Source organism: Xenopus tropicalis, chromosome 1 (genome assembly GCF_000004195.4).
Source record: "Xenopus tropicalis strain Nigerian chromosome 1, UCB_Xtro_10.0, whole genome shotgun sequence".
Lineage (NCBI taxonomy): Eukaryota > Metazoa > Chordata > Amphibia > Anura > Pipidae > Xenopus > Xenopus tropicalis.
The window spans coordinates 12,043,103-12,060,179 of NC_030677.2; the positions used below are offsets into that span (position 1 = coordinate 12,043,103).

The 17,077-nt window shown below is 50.6% G+C and overlaps 1 protein-coding gene across 1 annotated transcript; it reads right to left on the minus strand.

The window, feature by feature from the left end:
* Window positions 1-5,696: 5,696 nt before the first annotated feature.
* Window positions 5,697-6,715, minus strand: LOC116411621 (acanthoscurrin-2-like). Its single transcript, XM_031904285.1, has 2 exons — window positions 6,672-6,715; window positions 5,697-6,372 (listed from the first exon to the last, which is right to left on the minus strand). The coding sequence occupies exons 1-2, from the start codon at window positions 6,713-6,715 to the stop codon at window positions 5,697-5,699; spliced, it is 720 nt and encodes a 239-aa protein (XP_031760145.1).
* Window positions 6,716-17,077: the final 10,362 nt, after the last annotated feature.

Consider the following 17,077-nt stretch of genomic DNA (forward strand, 5'->3'; position numbering starts at 1 on the left):
GAATGCTATGTACACTGGGGGGGGGCACACTGTATATGTATGAGATGGGACTGGCCATAAATGAACTAAACATGGTTCTACATTATATATAAATTAGACTAAAGGTGGCCATACACAGGAAGATTTGCTTGGTTGGTGAGGTTGCCAAACAAGTGGACCTTCTCCTGATATGCCCACCTAAAGGTAGTCGATAAGGGGCCATTTTGATTGTGTGGCGCAATGGCAGGGAGAGGGGCCGTTGGATCAGGGACTGCATCAATGAGTGGTCTCCGATCTGACGGAAAATCAAACCCATCGAGATCTGGCCAATTTTAGGCTCATCTGGGGTGCCCATACATGGCGGATAAGCTGCTGAATTGGTCATCTATTTCCCCCCTTTGTTCCCATTCAAAAAAAGGGAATGACCATGAAGGAGGGCCAAATGATTAGGAGCAGGAGGGCCCACTGACCCCTGGGTTTTGCTGGTATCCCGCTGGGCCAGTCCTACACTGGGTAAGTCCCAATATACCTGCCTCACTCTTTTCATGTATCTGGGAAGAACTATATCAATCTGCATTGTATGAAGAGCAACCCCCCCCCCCCCCCCCATAGCAGCCCCCATCTGTAATCACCTGAAATGATATTAAAGCAATTTCCCTGAAACACAATCTGTTGAACCCAATGGCAGGCCGGTCAGATCTGCTGAATAACTAAATAAAACATTTCTGATTCCCCCCCCCCCCGGCAGTCCCTGCCCCTTGATCTGCTCTCATAGCAACACAACTACCCAGGCTTTAATCTAAAGGGAATATATATCCTATATTTAAGTTATTCCAGTTATCATCCCCCCAGGCCCTTAACCTGCTCTACAAAGCACTTGGGTTCTCAGGGAGATCTTCTCTCTTGCCCAATGTTATAAAGGCAAATCCTTAGTGCCAAGGCACCGGGGCAATAGGTCTCTTTAGCCGCAGTAGGTTCAAGAGATGAGAACAAATCCCCAAAAGTAAGTAGAAAATACAGATATATTTCCAGATATCCATGTTCCCTACAACTTAAGCTTAGCCAAGGTCTATTAGGATACAAGATTTTGCCCCGGCCTTGTGGTCATGCCACTCGCATTATCTGGAAAGTCATTATCTGCCATTGATATCAGTAGGGGGTTGGCTCACAGCAGGGCTATTAGGTTACAATGGGCCGTGATGAGCAGCCATCAAAGAGTGACTTTCTGTAAGAAACCTATTTAACACATTGTATAAGTGAATATATCATCCGGTGAGACAAGAGGGAAATCAGCGGCTTCACATCTGGTGGCTATTGACCTTGTGTGTTTAGAAGAATGACTTTGAAGTTCAAAGGAAGACGCTCAGCGAATTGGGTGCGGAGGAGAAATGGTCTTTCAGCCCTTCTGGGCTACTTAGAACCTGCATAGAACCGGCATATGTTTTACCTAAGATTTGTTTTTATTTTATCCTAAGTCATTACCCGCTATACACAGCACTATACAGAGAATTAAGAGAATGCTATAATAATCAAAAGGCAAAATTCAGAGGCAAAAATAGTGATAATAGCATTAAAAGAGTCACTTAGGGCCACTCCAGCGCTTATCCCATTCACCCTGTACTTCATAACCGTACTGAGAGAAGGAACCATATTAGAGTAGAAGATTATTAGGTCCATCAGAGACTGACTCTATATGGAATGGGGGGGGGGGGGTCAGGACGACTTGTCTTTCCCAATGGAGTCACAGTACAGTAAGGAATCCCAGATATTAAATGGAAGACTAATTATGGAGAATTGATGGTAGGCTCTATTGTTCAGCATTGGCCAGGTGCCTAATTGGCCACTAAAAGTGTCTGGCAAATGAGTGGTACCAATACACTAGAAAAGGGCTAGAACCAGCCTTAAGCCATAACAACACTTGTAGGGCTAGACCTACCTACACTTAAGGTCCCCATACACGGGCTGATTCTAGCTGGCGATATGGGTCCCTTAGACCGACTCGGCAGCTTATCGGCCCGTGTATGGGCACTACCGACGGGCCTGCCCGACCGATATCTGGCCTGAAATCGACCAGATATCGATCGGTCAGGTTAAAAAATCTAGTCGGATCGGGAACCACATCGGCTCATTGATGTGGTCCCCGAACCGACTTTGCCTATACCCGTCATCATAATTCAATCGTTTGGCCCCAGGGCCAAATGATAGAATTAGCCTGGATTCTCCCGATATCGCCAACCCATGGGTGGGGGTTATCAGGAGAAGATCCGCACGCTGGCTTGGCAACATCGCCAAGCGAGCAGATCTGAAGGTGTATGGGGATCTGAAGGTGTATGGGGAACAATGGAATATTCACAGGGCTAGACCCATGTGTAGCCAATCATGGGATGAGAACATTAATGGGGCTGGGCTAACATGTAGCCAATGACAGCATGTAAACCTTCTCAAGGCCAGACCAACCTGTAGCCAAGGGAGGCACTAATGGGACTAGACAAGACCTGTATCAGAGGACGAATTTCTTGGTAAAAAAGCCAAATGTATAGGAAATAGTGTGCATTTTTACATGTTTTTCTGAAAAATAGATATATAAGACATAAAATATTTGATATATATAAGATATTAACATTTATTATTCAATTTTAGGAAGACATATAAGGAATAATTTATTATTCCGCAGGAGCAAGTGCTAGAGCACTAAGGGGTGTAAGAGTGCAACCCATAGTGGTACAAAGAGCAGCATCAGGCCTGCCCTGTCCTTACTACCTGCAATGGGCCTTGTTGTGCTCTGCACCGTGCAACACTGGGGGGTACAAGGCGGATCTCTCCTCAGCCAACGCCAAGCAAAGATGGCCCTCTCCTCGGTGCTTGCCATAGGCCAGCTAGTATGGAGCTCCTTTGCACCCTCAGCCTACATTTGTTCCCTGCATGACATGAGTGTTAGGGGGTAAGCAGGGCAGGAACTAGGGGTAGGCAGAAGAGACACCTGCCTAGGGGTGCCTGAAGGGGGCGCCAGGCAGGTACCTCTCTATCTTACCCCTAGTAAGAGCTCTTTCCCCCCCCCCCCCCGCTGCTTGTCTAGTGCGGCAAAACCCCCCCTCCCCATGACATCTCTGCACAATTAGTTCAGAGGCGAGGTGGCCAGCTGGGTTGCCTAGGGTGCCCAGTTGGCTTGGCCTACCCATGAAGGTCAGTAGGGACAGGACGAGGCCTTCCCCAGTCTACCCACGCTGCAATGCTAAAGGCAGCTTTGTATTCCTAGTGAAAGTGCAGGTCATTGTGCTCCAACCTGCGCCCCCAGATGCTGAGGGTGGGGCAGTGGGCAAAGTGCAAAAAACCTCTGTAAATGAGAACCATGTGTCTGGTTTATCGTAATTTCATTACTGAAGGGCTGGGATTTTTCGTCTCTTGATACTAATTCCTGCAAATGGAGATGTTCCTTACAAATGTCTCCCACTGAACATGAAGGGCTTCAGAATGTAAGAACCAGGTACATATAGGGCTCGATGTTTTGATTAATAAAGAGTTAGGACTGATTTTCAGAGCCCGCCATGTGCTATTTATTAAAATACCAAACCAATTGGCCCAGACATTAAGTAAGATCTATAGCTCAGCCGGCAAAGCCCCGTTGAATTTGACTCTTAGAATTTTACATATAGGGCAAATTCTCTCCTAATCTCAGCAAAGGAGAATATAATTGCCATTATATTGCAGCTTAGTTCCCAGCTATCCATTGCCAGCCCCCGTTGGCCATTACTGGAGAAGTTGGTGCTTGAGAGCATTCCATATGTCCATAGACCAATCCCCGTAAGCCTTCTGCTCTTAAGCCATAAGCCTTTTTCTATATCATCATGGAGGTGCCCCCACCCATCACCTAAGCATATTGTGAGCACCAAATGCTGTAGCAGAATAGGGGCAACAGTTTCATGCTGGGGGTGCCATCTTGGTTGCCTTCAAGAATGAGGTTAATGGTTCCTCCATAACCAAAAAGGAGGGGAAAGGGGACTTTGTAGCATGGCTCCATTGGTCCAACTGGTCACGTACATGTAGCAGATACCTGCCCCAGGATCTAAACACAATGCCATGTTGGAAGCACCTCCACATTTCAGCTGTAGATGAAGGTCCCAAGTGACAGTTAGACCATCTTCTTTCTGCCCAACATACCAGGGGGGCCAGTGTTGACCTTTAGCTCCTGAGCCATAAACATTTACTAGAGCTCAGCGTTCCCATTGCTTTCTGTATCAGCGGCGTGACTGTTTTATTGAGGGCCTGGGAAATAACGTTCTACATTTTCTTATTAAAGAAACTCGTCAGCATTCGCTTGTGTTCTGTAATGTAACAAGGACTGGGTATGAGGGAAATCAGAGAACCGTATGTAACATTACATTCTGCCCGACTTTGTAGCTTGGGCGCTTGAAGGTATTGATTTTGTCTTGGAAAAGTTCATATCACCTTGGGAAAAAAAAAGGCAGAAAAACATAGCGAGATTCCAATATATTTTTACAATCCGTAAAGCCGTAGATTTACTATTATTAGCAGCAGGCGCGGAGGAATTACCAGAATCCATCAGCCCGATGAAAGCGGTACAAACGCTGCTGAATAGTGATTGGCCCTGCAAGGAATTCACTAGGGCCGGGGGGGGGGTTGTAGAGAGCAAGTTACTCTGTCTCTATGGCATTACCTGGCACCATCGGGACTCATCAAACCCAACGCTCAGTCTCACAGCTGATTGCACTGCCGGCCAACAAGGATGATCTACTGACCACCTAAGTCTCTATTTAGGGGACCTCTAGAGTAGCCATGGGCAACCATCAGACCTCAACGGGGGAAGTGTTGGAAATTATAGATCAGTTAAGATGTCCATACACATGAAGGTTCACTCGCTTGGCGCCAAGTGAGCGGATCTTCAACCGATATTCCCACCTATGGGTGGGTGATATCGGGGAAAATGTAGGCTAATTTGATCTTTTGGCCCTGGGGCCAAACGATCGAATTATAATGGTGGCAATGGGGCAGTTGGTTTGGGGACCTCATCAATGAGCCAATGCGGTCCCTGATCCGACTAAATCTTTTAACCCGCCCAATCGATATCTGCCCAATTTCAGGCCAGATATTGGTTGGGCATGCCCCTCGCTCCTGCCCCTACACAGCCCGATAAGCTGCCGAATCAGTCCAAGGGACCCATATCGGCAGCTACAAACGGCCCATGTATGGCCACCTTTACCCCAAAAAGCCATTGGTTGTACATCAGTAAACAGAAATGGTTTAGGGACAAAGACACTTAAGGGAGTAATATTCTAAACTGTTTTAGAGTTTAAACCAGTTTTATTCAGAAGGCAGCTTCCAATAACTGCTACCTGCTAACTGGTTGCTATGGTTTACTAGACCCAAGTCTAGTTAGCAGGTAGCAGTTATTGGAAGCTGCCTTCTGAATAAAACTGGTTTAAACTCTAAAACAGTTTAGAATATTACTCCCTAACAAGGTAACTGATAAAGAAAACAGGGCATTGCCCCATTTGTAGCAGGATTCAGATTAACCTCAATGCCTAACTCAATGATTACCTAACAAGTCCAGTTGCTTTAGATTTATTTATACTAGATATACCATGGCCTGGATGAATGAAAATAGTCTTCATAGTCTTACTGCCTAACCGTCACCAAGATGAACTTGTAGCTGAGAGAGTCCCCAGTTTGGGGCCCTGGAAAAGCAGCCTCGCTCCTCATCACTGGTGTATTGATGAAAGCCCTAAGGTGGTGATGTTGGTGCCACCATATCCCTTCCCACCATATCCCTTCCCACCATATCTCTTCCCACCATATCCCTTCCCACCATATCTCTTCCCACCATATCCCTTCCCACCATATCTCTTCCCACCATATCCCTTCCCACCATATCCCTTCCCACCATATCTCTTCCCACCATATCCCTTCCCACCATATCCCTTCCCACCATATCCTTTCCCACCATATCTCTTCCCACCATATCCCTTCCCACCATATCCCTTCCCACCATATCCCTTCCCACCATATCTCTTCCCACCATATCCCTTCCCACCATATCTCTTACCACCATATCCCTTCCCACCGTATCCCTTCCCACCATATCCCTTCCCACCATATCCCTTCCCACCATATCTCTTACCACCATATCCCTTCCCACCATATCTCTTACCACCATATCCCTTCCCACCATATCCGTTCCCACCATATCTCTTACCACCATATCCCTTCCCACCATATCTCTTACCACCATATCCCTTCCCACCATATCTCTTACCACCATATCCCTTCCCACCATATCTCTTACCACCATATCCCTTCCCACCATATATCTTACCACCATATCCCTTCCCACCATATCCCTTCCCACCATATATCTTACCACCATATCTCTTACCACTATATCACAGGACAGGAATATTTTAGACAGCTCCATAATGTATGCCATAAGCAGGTTCATTGAAAATACATTTTGTACAGCAAATACATAGGATAGGCTTGGCTCAAGTTGTGGTTTTTTGCCAACCTCTTCATCTATTTCTCTCAGTATGAAGGTCTCACCTACAATGTCTTGCAAATAAAGGGGTAGATACTGGGTACCATTATGATATAACGGCAGCCCATAGGCCTTTCTATGGGAATGGGAAGACCCCCAACTTGAGCAGCTGGTGCATATTTTTAGACATTTAGATACTTACGGTTCTTGCACAGGATGATGGCAGCTCTGGAGACTGGTCTTCATATCGAGGGAAAAGCCAACAATTTGCCCCAAGGAAGAGGATGATCAACCTCAATGTAAGTCTCTTCTTCTTAACAACGGTACCAGGACCAGACTCACACTGGGAGAGAGGGATAAATAACTGGTTCCAGTAAGGGCAGGGGAAGGGAAAGCACAATGATAGCACTAAGGGCTCCTTTGGGTTCTCTCTGTCCCATTCCATATTCTTTCCCTTGGTGCTAATTAAGAGGGAGCCTTTATCTTCTCGCTATTGATCTCACCTAAAGAAGAGAAGAAAAGCTTTACCTTTGTCTGTACATTTGTTACTTGGGCGGATTGTGTGTGAATAAATTCAATAAATATTATCCGGCAAGAGCCATGTCCCATCTGCCTATAGTACAAGATGAGAGGAGTAATGATCTTCAGCCGGCTAAACGGCTTTGTACTTGTGTTTAATTAAACCCGTGTAACAATGACACATTATTCCTAGTGTGGAGCCATCAATGTGTTGTATCCTCCTGCGGCTTTAGGCACATCTATAGGTCACTTGCATATAAATGTTTCATTTACACACACATTTGATTAGAGACAATTATACCCCGATTTTATTTTTTCCCTTTGTATCTTTCTAATAGAAATAGTGAGAACTTTATGGCTTCTGAAAAGGTAGTTATAGCTCAGATTGCTCGCCTACGTTTCGATTATTCCAGGCTGGCCAACCACAAACTCCCACTCGGGCTCCAGTCTCTAGCAGTGATATTTACTAGTTTTCCCCTTTTTGAGTTTTATTACTCAGGGGTGGTCTTTGCCTAAAGATCAGTTTTTAACAGATGTGGATGGTCTTTAGTTCATCTCCAGCTTGTGATCCATACATGGTCCTCACTGCTGTTGAGTTGATGTTGCCATAGCCTTAGCTACTTATTCACTTTCTAGCACCTTACTCTTGCCTTACTCTTCATCTTCTCTTGGGAACTGTAGTGCTGGTGTTCTCTATACTTCCTCAGCCTCGGTTACTGTTATATTTAGTCTCAGGCCTACCTACTGTCTCCCTTCATCTGTTGTCCTTCGTCTTGCCTTGTTCTTGGGTGCTGCTGATCTTTCCTAAATCTTGGGTACTGTTTCACTTGGGCAGAGACAAGAGGTCTCACTCACTCCCCCCGGTCTGGCCAGTCCTACACTCACTCACCCCCGGTCTGGCCAGTCCTACACTCACTCACCCCCGGTCTGGCCTGTCCTACACTCACTCACCCCCGGTCTGGCCTGTCCTACACTCACTCACCCCCGGTCTGGCCAGTCCTACACTCACTCACCCCCGGTCTGGCCAGTCCTACACTCACCCCTGGTCTGGCCAGTCCTACACTCACTCACCCCCGGTCTGACCTGTCCTACACTCACTCACCCCCGGTCTGGCCAGTCCTACACTCACTCACCCCCGGTCTGGCCTACACTCACCCCCGCTCTGGCCTGTCCTACACTCACTCACCCCCGGTCTGGCCAGTCTTACACTCACTCACCCCTCGGTCTGGCCTGTCATACACTCACTCACCCCCGGTCTGGCCTGTCCTACACTCACTCACCCCCGGTCTGGCCTGTCCTACACTCACTCACCCCCCGTCTGGCCTGTCCTTCACTCACCCCCCGGTCTGGCCTGTCCTACACTCACTCACCCCAGTCTGGCCTGTCCTACACTCACTCACCCCCGGTCTGGCCAGTCCTACACTCACCCCCCGTCTGGCCTGTCCTACACTCACTCACCCCCGGTCTGGCCTGTCCTACACTCACTCACCCCCCGTCTGGCCTGTCCTACACTCACTCACCCCCGGTCTGGCCTGTCCTACACTCACTCACCCCCCGTCTGGCCTGTCCTACACTCACTCACCCCCGGTCTGGCCAGTCCTACACTCACTCACCCCCGGTCTGGCCTGTCCTACACTCACTCACCCCCGGTCTGGCCAGTCCTACACTCACTCACCCCCAGTCTGGCCAGTCCTACACTCACTCACCCCCGGTCTGGCCTGTCCTACACTCACTCACCCCCGGTCTGGCCTGCCCTACACTCACCCCCCCGGTCTGGCCAGTCCTACACTCACTCACCCCCGGTCTGGCCTGCCCTACACTCAGCCCCCGGTCTGGCCTGTCCTACACTCACTCACCCCCGGTCTGGCCTGTCCTACACTCACTCACCCCCCGTCTGGCCTGTCCTACACTCACTCACCCCCGGTCTGGCCTGTCCTACACTCACTCACCCCCCGTCTGGCCTGTCCTACACTCACTCACCCCCGGTCTGGCCTGTCCTACACTCACTCACCCCCGGTCTGGCCAGTCCTACACTCACTCACCCCCGGTCTGGCCAGTCCTACACTCACTCACCCCGGTCTGGCCTGTCCTACACTCACTCACCCCCGGTCTGGCCAGTCCTACACTCACTCACCCCCGGTCTGGCCTGTCCTACACTCACTCACCCCCGGTCTGGCCTGTCCTACACTCACTCACCCCCCGTCTGGCCAGTCCTACACTCACTCCCCCTCGGTCTGGCCTGTCCTACACTCACTCACCCCCGGTCTGGCCTGTCCTACACTCACTCACCCCCGGTCTGGCCTGTCCTACACTCACTCACCCCCGGTCTGGCCTGTCCTACACTCACTCACCCCCCGTCTGGCCTGTCCTACACTCACTCACCCCCTGGTCTGGCCTGTCCTACACTCACTCACCCCCCGTCTGGCCTGTCCTACACTCACTCACCCCCGGTCTGGCCAGTCCTACACTCACTCACCCCCGGTCTGGCCTGTCCTACACTCACTCACCCCCGGTCTGGCCAGTCCTACACTCACTCACCCCCGGTCTGGCCTGTCCTACACTCACTCACCCCCGGTCTGGCCTGTCCTACACTCACTCACCCCCGGTCTGGCCAGTCCTACACTCACTCACCCCCGGTCTGGCCTGTCCTACACTCACTCACCCCCGGTCTGGCCTGTCCTACACTCACTCACCATTAGTATTGGGTACTGTTACTCTTTCCTTGTTTCTTGCTTTATCACACTCGGCGATGCTTTGGCCTTGGCCTTGGCTGGGAGATGCCTATGGATGGATTCAGCACTGACAGTTAAACAGAGGCTTAAACAGACTGAACAGAAGGGTTGGGCTTTTACAACTTGTAAATATAAAGTATCTGTAACAAAGCGGAAATGAAGGCAGAACTGTTCAAACTAGAAGTAATAATGTGATGGCTGCAATGGACCCAATACCCATTCAATAAGTCAGGCCCCATAAAAGGTAACATCACATTTCAAATTAATTATTAATTAGTTTCCCTTCTTGAATTTGCATTATTTTTAATTTACTTGCATCAATCTGATTGCGCTACAGAATAAGCAATCAGTATTTAACACTTGGACCCCTGGTGAGCGACTCAGTCTACTGTAATGGAGCAATTAATATTAAATTCCTGCGTTCTGTGTAAACGAGCCCTGGGCCATTAAGCAACACTTATCTTGCATCATTAGATTAACTGTTTGCTATTTTCTTTATAAAAATGGGACCAGGGAGGGGCAGTGCTGGAATGCAATATGTGAGTGGCAAATAATGAGTTCCGCCAGCAGGTGGCGCCAAACCCTCTAGCAGCCTCTATAAGGGAGCACTTTAGGTGGGCACTTACTCTTTTGGCCTAAAAACACCTTGAGGCAGGGACAAGACCAACGTGGCCAGACCAGTTGGGATACAGACTCCTTCAGGGCCAGCAATGGGATAGCAGTGGGGTGTGAGTTCACTGTAGGCAGGGTCAGACTGGGCCCCATCAGACTAGACCCAATCCCTGCCTGAGCCCCCCGGGCTGCAGATTTCCCTCCTCCGACACGCTGAAAGTAAGTTTAATTACTTGGGGGAGGTAGGGGAATTGGGGGCCCCTGGGGGCCCAGCACCCCCCCAGTGCGACTCTAGGAGTGAAAGATAGGTAGCCTAGTGGGAAAGGACAGCCTGTTGAGAGTCCCAGAGATTATTAAAAAATGACAAATAATAAAGAATAAAGACCAATTGCAAATCGTCTCAGAATATCACTCTTTATATCATACTAAATATTAACTCAAAGGTGACCAACCCCTTTGAAGTATATGAGAGTTCCTCAACCTAACCTTATCCTTCTGGCTGCAAGCAATACACTCATGCTGTGAGTCACTGGCACATTTCCTACTCTTCTATTGGCCGAATTTTAGTATGTTATAGAACGGCCAATTCTAAGCAACTTTTCAATTGGTCTTCATTATTTAATTTTTTTTATTATTTGCCTTCTTCTTCTAACTCCTTGCAGCTTTCAAATGGGGGTCACTGACCCCATCATCCAGAAAAGAATTGCTCTGTGAGGCTCCAGTTTTATTGTTATTGTTACTTATTATACCTTATTTTTCTATTCAGCCCCTCTCCTATTTAAATAGCAATCTCTAATGCAAACTACTCCCTGGTTGCTAAGGTAATTCAGACCCTAGCAACCAGATAGCTCCTCAAACTCCAGACTGGAAAAAATGAAGACCAACTGCAAATAGTCTCAGAATATTACTCTCTACATCATACTTGAAGTGAACAACCCCTTCAATTACTATTTTTATCTCAAAAACAATAAGAACGTATTACGTATCCACTACAGTTGGGGGAGTGACAGTTCCCCTTTAATAAAATCTTTACTAATTATCGTATGATAAACCGAGATGCAAACGAGCGTTTCCCAAGCGTGCCGTTTCTGCACAATAATAACGGCGGATATAATTAAATGGCGCCCATTGGATCTGGGCTGAACCGGAGCCAGCGTCTGGGGGAGGCAAAGAGCTTTTTTGGCTAATAAATAGGAATATCTATTAAAAGAACCTATTTATGGGTTTAATGAACCTGGAGAGCAATCAGATAATTGTGTGATGTCTCGGTGCATTGTGGGAAGACGCTGAGAGGTTAAGGACCGGCCCTTTATAGTCACAAATAACATAATACACATCTAATGGGGATTTGTCAGTCGCACAATGATAAACCCACATGAAAGGGAAAGCGAACCCTCGGCATCTCGTGCCCCAATGTTCTTCCATGGATGCGTCGGTGCCGGCAGCGCCGCCGGGCTCTAACGCTGAAATGACAAATAAAGGACAAGCTAAATGTCTGCGGATTTTATTGGTATACGGAAACAGCTGCCCAAATAATGGCAATAAAAGTAAAAGTCAAGTCTAAGCCACCCCCCCAACGCATATTTATTTTCAGTCATTTTGGGGTTAATTGTAAGTAGTTTTTTTTTTTTACGTGTTTTTTTCTTCTGCCGGAAATTACGGAAAGGATCTGGCGTTCGGACGGCGAAATTCGACATTTATTTTACACAGCGTTTTACACCGTTTTTACGGTGACTTTTGTTTTACACGGTATAATAAATGGGCCCTAAAAGGGGAGGGAACGCGTGCCGGCAGCCATTCATTCACAGCACCTTAAGGCTGAGCCAATGAGATATTGGAAATAACCCGATAAGCCTTGGCCCCTCGTGGGACCCTCGCTGAGCCAGATCTGACCTTCCGCTCCCCCACTCCTCTCCCTCCCCTGGTCATAGTAAAGTATAAGGGCTGGTTGGCTGGGAGGGACTGGCGTTGGGTGAGCGGGTAGTTGGGGGCCCCTGAGGGGGTGTGGGGGGGCCCCTGGAGTAGGGTTGCCACCTCTGCCGGCTTTCTTAGCCGGGCAGGGGTGGGGATGACGCCACAGGGGGCGGGGAGGAGGTGGGGCAGTGTTGTTGCAGGGTGGGGAGGAGGCGGGGCTGTCACATCATGGGGGTGGGACTATGGCATGGCGAGTACTTACGAAAACCGGGCTGTCAGGGTCAAAACCATTCCCTGGGGGTATCATCCCTAGTGGGCCTCACATACCCCTACCCTGGGGGTATCATCCCTAGTGGGCCTCACATACCCCTACCCTGGGGGTATCATCCCTAGTGGGCCTCACATACCCCTACCCTGGGGGTATCATCCCTAGTGGGCCTCACATACCCCTACCCTGGGGGTATCATCCCTAGTGGGCCTCACATACCCCTACCCTGGGGGTATCATCCCTAGTGGGCCTCACATACCCCTACCCTGGGGGTATCATCCCTAGTGGGCCTCACATACCCCTACCCTGGGGGTATCATCCCTAGTGGGCCTCACATACCCCAGTCTGACCCTACAGCACCTAAAGATACAGTTCAGCAACACCTTCCCTCCAGACAGTTTTATCAAGGGCTCAGCTAAGAGCGAAGGGGGCAACTTCAACCTGAGTGTAAGGAGAGGAACAGAAGCAAAGTGAAAGTTATTATGGCAGCTGGTTTGTGCTACATTGTTTCAGTAGTCAGGCAGGCAGGGAAGGGAACAAGGGCAGACATTTGGCCTCAGTATCTCATCAGCTCTGGAGAAAGGGATAACCTTGGGGAAAATCCTTTCAGTTCTCTCGTTAGTCACCTCTGTATCATATTAACAGTTAATTTAAAGGGCAACTATTCCCCAAACTGCTGACTGAGCTCCCCTTGTGCCATTGGGATTATATTGTATTTCTCCCAGTCGATGCAGTGATTAGATATTATGGGAGCTTGTTATCATTACAGGGTGTATCAGTGGGCAGATATAAGTTACGGCGGCCGCTGTTTGGGCGCAGGAAGGCGCTATTGGGCGGGGCCATGCTGACACATATGTATAATGGGGAGGGGGCACCAGTGCCCAGTGCCAGGGTGGGGGCCATAAGGGACAGCTGGCGCTCTCTACTCTCCATGTTTATATAGTGGGGCAGTGAGCGTTACACTAGTGAGCGGCGTGACTGCCACGTGATCAGAGCGCTCTGTGGGTTACGGGAAAAACTGACATTAATGAGTGATGTCCCCACTCTGTGTGATACTAAGAGCCACTTACACAGGCGCCTGCATTGCTCTATAATAACCCAATGGGCCTGGTACCCAGGGCCGGAGAAACCCACCTGTCTCACACTGCCCCCCCAAACAGAGACAGCCCTAGCATAAGGCTAATAAGGGGGTCAGTGATGAACACGCCCACGGTATCAGTATGGGGGAGCAGGACCATTCTGGGGGTGTCTCTGCTGCGGCTGGGGGGAGACCACATAGACTCTACATGTCAGACAGGGAAGGGTTAAGGCACCCGGTATAAGTGCAACCGCGCTCTCATATTTCAAATATGCCCCCCCACCTACTCATTAGGGTACATAACTGCCCCTGGGGAGTCCGCACTGTTTATTTGCCCTTTATTCATTGTCTCCAAAATGAGGTTTTTAACCTTTTCCAGTCGCTGTTTAGTTCCAACTTGTTTAATGAATTTCCCATGACACCCTGCAAAGTATTTGCCTCTTGGCTACTGAAGCCCCCTGTACAGTCACATGACATGGTACCTGCCATTGGCCCCCAATAGCCCCCCTGCCCCCCCCCCCCCCCCGTGGTGCATTAATCACGACCCCTCGCACAGCCATACGGCCCATTATATCTCTGTGGCTCATCACAGGTTTATTTCCTGACTATAACGTTTCTGGGAAAAAGAAGCGAAACTGATGAATTTCTGTAACAAATCAGCCCCTCCGCGCCGGAACCATCGGAATAAATGAGATGAGGAGGGAACACTTTCCCTTGATTTCATCAGCGTTTCATACAGAGATAGGAAAGTCCTTCTATAATGATCCCTATTGTGAGCCAAATGCACCAACGCTGCCTATTGGCTGCCCCGGCACCGGCGGGACCCTGGGGGTCTGGGACATGCTGGGCAGGGACCCTAGAGACAAATTTGCAATGAATGTATATTGTGAAGTTGCTTAGAATTATATTCTGGGTTGACTTGTCCTTTAAAAAAGGATATTAGCAAAAAAAAGTGACATCATAGAAATAAATCTCACCTCATCCGTGGTGTCCATGTACCTTTTGCATATAGTACTGATGATGATGACAGGGGCACGGGGGGGAAGACAGGGGCACGGGGGGGGGAGACAGGGGCACGGGGGGGAAGACAGGGGCACGGGGGGGGGGAGACAGGGGCACGGGGGGGAAGACAGGGGCACGGGGGGGGGAGACAGGGGCACAGGGGGGGACAGGGGCACGGGGGGGAAGACAGGGGCACGGGGGGGGGGAGACAGGGGCACAGGGGGGACCGGGGCACGGGGGGGGGGAGACAGGGGCACAGGGGGGGACAGGGGCACGGGGGGGAAGACAGGGGCACGGGGGGGAAGACAGGGGCACGGGGGGGGGGAGACAGGGGCACAGGGGGGGACAGGGGCACGGGGGGGAAGACAGGGGCACGGGGGGGAAGACAGGGGCACGGGGGGGGGAGACAGGGGCACGGGGGGGAAGACAGGGGCACGGGGGGGGAGACAGGGGCACAGGGGGGGACAGGGGCACGGGGGGGAAGACAGGGGCACGGGGGGGGGAGACAGGGGCACAGGGGGGGACCGGGGCACGGGGGGGGGGAGACAGGGGCACAGGGGGGACAGGGGCACGGGGGGGAAGACAGGGGCACGGGGGGGAAGACAGGGGCACGGGGGGGGGGGAGACAGGGGCACAGGGGGGGACAGGGGCACGGGGGGGAAGACAGGGGCACGGGGGGAAGACAGGGGCACGGGGGGGGGAGACAGGGGCACAGGGGGGGACAGGGGCACGGGGGGGGACGGGCACGGGGGGGGGAGACAGGGACACGGGGGGACAGGGGCACAGGGGGGGACAGGGGCACGGGGGGGAAGACAGGGGCACGGGGGGGAAGACAGGGGCACGGGGGGTGGAGACAGGGGCACAGGGGGGACAGGGGCACAGGGGGGGACGGGCACGGGGAAGGATAGGGGCACGGGGGGGGCACGGGGGGGAAGACAGGGGCACGGGGGGGACGGGCACGGGGGGGGAGACAGGGACACGGGGGGACAGGGGCACAGGGAAGGATAGGGGCACAGGGGGGGACAGGGGCACGAGGGGACAGGGGCACGGGGGGACAGGGGCACAGGGAAGGATAGGGGCACAGGGAAGGATAGGGGGAAAGGGGGGGACAGGGGCACGGGGGGACAGGGGCACGGGGGGACAGGGGCACAGGGAAGGATAGGGGGAAAGGGGGGACAGGGGCACGGGGGGACAGGGGCACAGGGAAGGATAGGGGCACAGGGGGGGACAGGGGCACAGGGAAGGATAGGGGGAAAGGGGGGGACAGGGGCACGGGGGGACAGGGGCACAGGGAAGGATAGGGGCACAGGGGGGACAGGGGCACAGGGAAGGATAGGGGGAAAGGGGGGGACAGGGGCACGGGGGGACAGGGGCACGGGGGGACAGGGGCACAGGGAAGGATAGGGGCACAGGGAAGGATAGGGGGAAAGGGGGGGACAGGGGCACGGGGGGACAGGGGGGGACAGGGGCACGGGGGGGCAGGGGGGGACAGGGGCACGGGGGACAGGGGCATGGGGAGACAGGGGCACAGGGGGGGACAGGGGGACAGAGAGTTCATCTGCAAGACTTATGTGTTTGTCCAGCTTATTAACCTCTAAGTGTTCAGCCCAAGCTCCTCCTAATAGTGTGTAGGCAAGGAGTTAAAGGGAACATAAACCCTTTCCAACTGTCATTTTTATTTTCCAGTTTTCAAAGATATTAACAATTTTTCACACTAGTTATATGCAGAATATGAAACATCGGCGCCACCTGCCGTTCATTTTGCCAAACTGCCTATTGTTGATAAAAGTGACATAGAAGACTCATGTGACTTTTTCTGACCAGTCCTAAGCAGGGCAAAGTCATAGGACTTTCTTTTTCTCAGTGAATGAATTTTCTGCCACCAGTTGGCCAAAATAGGCACCAGGTGGCGATGTTGTTTTAACTCATCCATTTTTATTAGATTAGCAGTGGAAAAACTGCTAATATCTCGAAAACTGGGGTAAAAAATAATTTGGCCTTTATACATATAAATGTTATACAACCTAGTGCTCCCTGTTACACAGAGGCCCACCCATAGACTGAATCAGTTGCCCAATGGGATGTTTCACTCCAATCCAGAGTCTCTGCACAGCCTCAGATAACTATTCATTTTAATCAGGCCAGTAAATTATAAAAAAAAATTATATAAATGCACAGATCTGATTGGTTGCTAGGGGTATCTGCTTCTAGGTTACTCAATAGACCCCCAGGGAATTCTAAAAAGCATTTTACCTCTCTGTCAATGCTCTAAAATTGCTCTAAATAAGGTGCAGAAATAGAATAATTAAGGTTCTTAACCTTAAATGACCAGAGAGCAGATGGGCTGTACAATTAGTAAGTCAATGTTACGGTAAACAATCTCCATCTAGAAACAGCACAAAAAGGGTTAATAGTTGGCAGCAGGAGAAGCCACTTACTTAGTTACCAAAATGACATAATGAAAGGCTATTGGTGCAAACAGC

What these genes read in the sequence shown, in the direction of transcription:
- LOC116411621 (XM_031904285.1), bottom strand. Translation starts at nt 6,715, where the DNA reads ATGAAGACCAGTCTCCAGAGCTGCCATCATCCTGTGCAAGAACC. An exon ending in CATCATCCTGTGCAAGAACC is followed by an intron (nt 6,373 to 6,671) that starts GTAAGTATCTAA and finishes CCTGTGATATAG; the next exon opens with TGGTAAGAGATATGGTGGTA.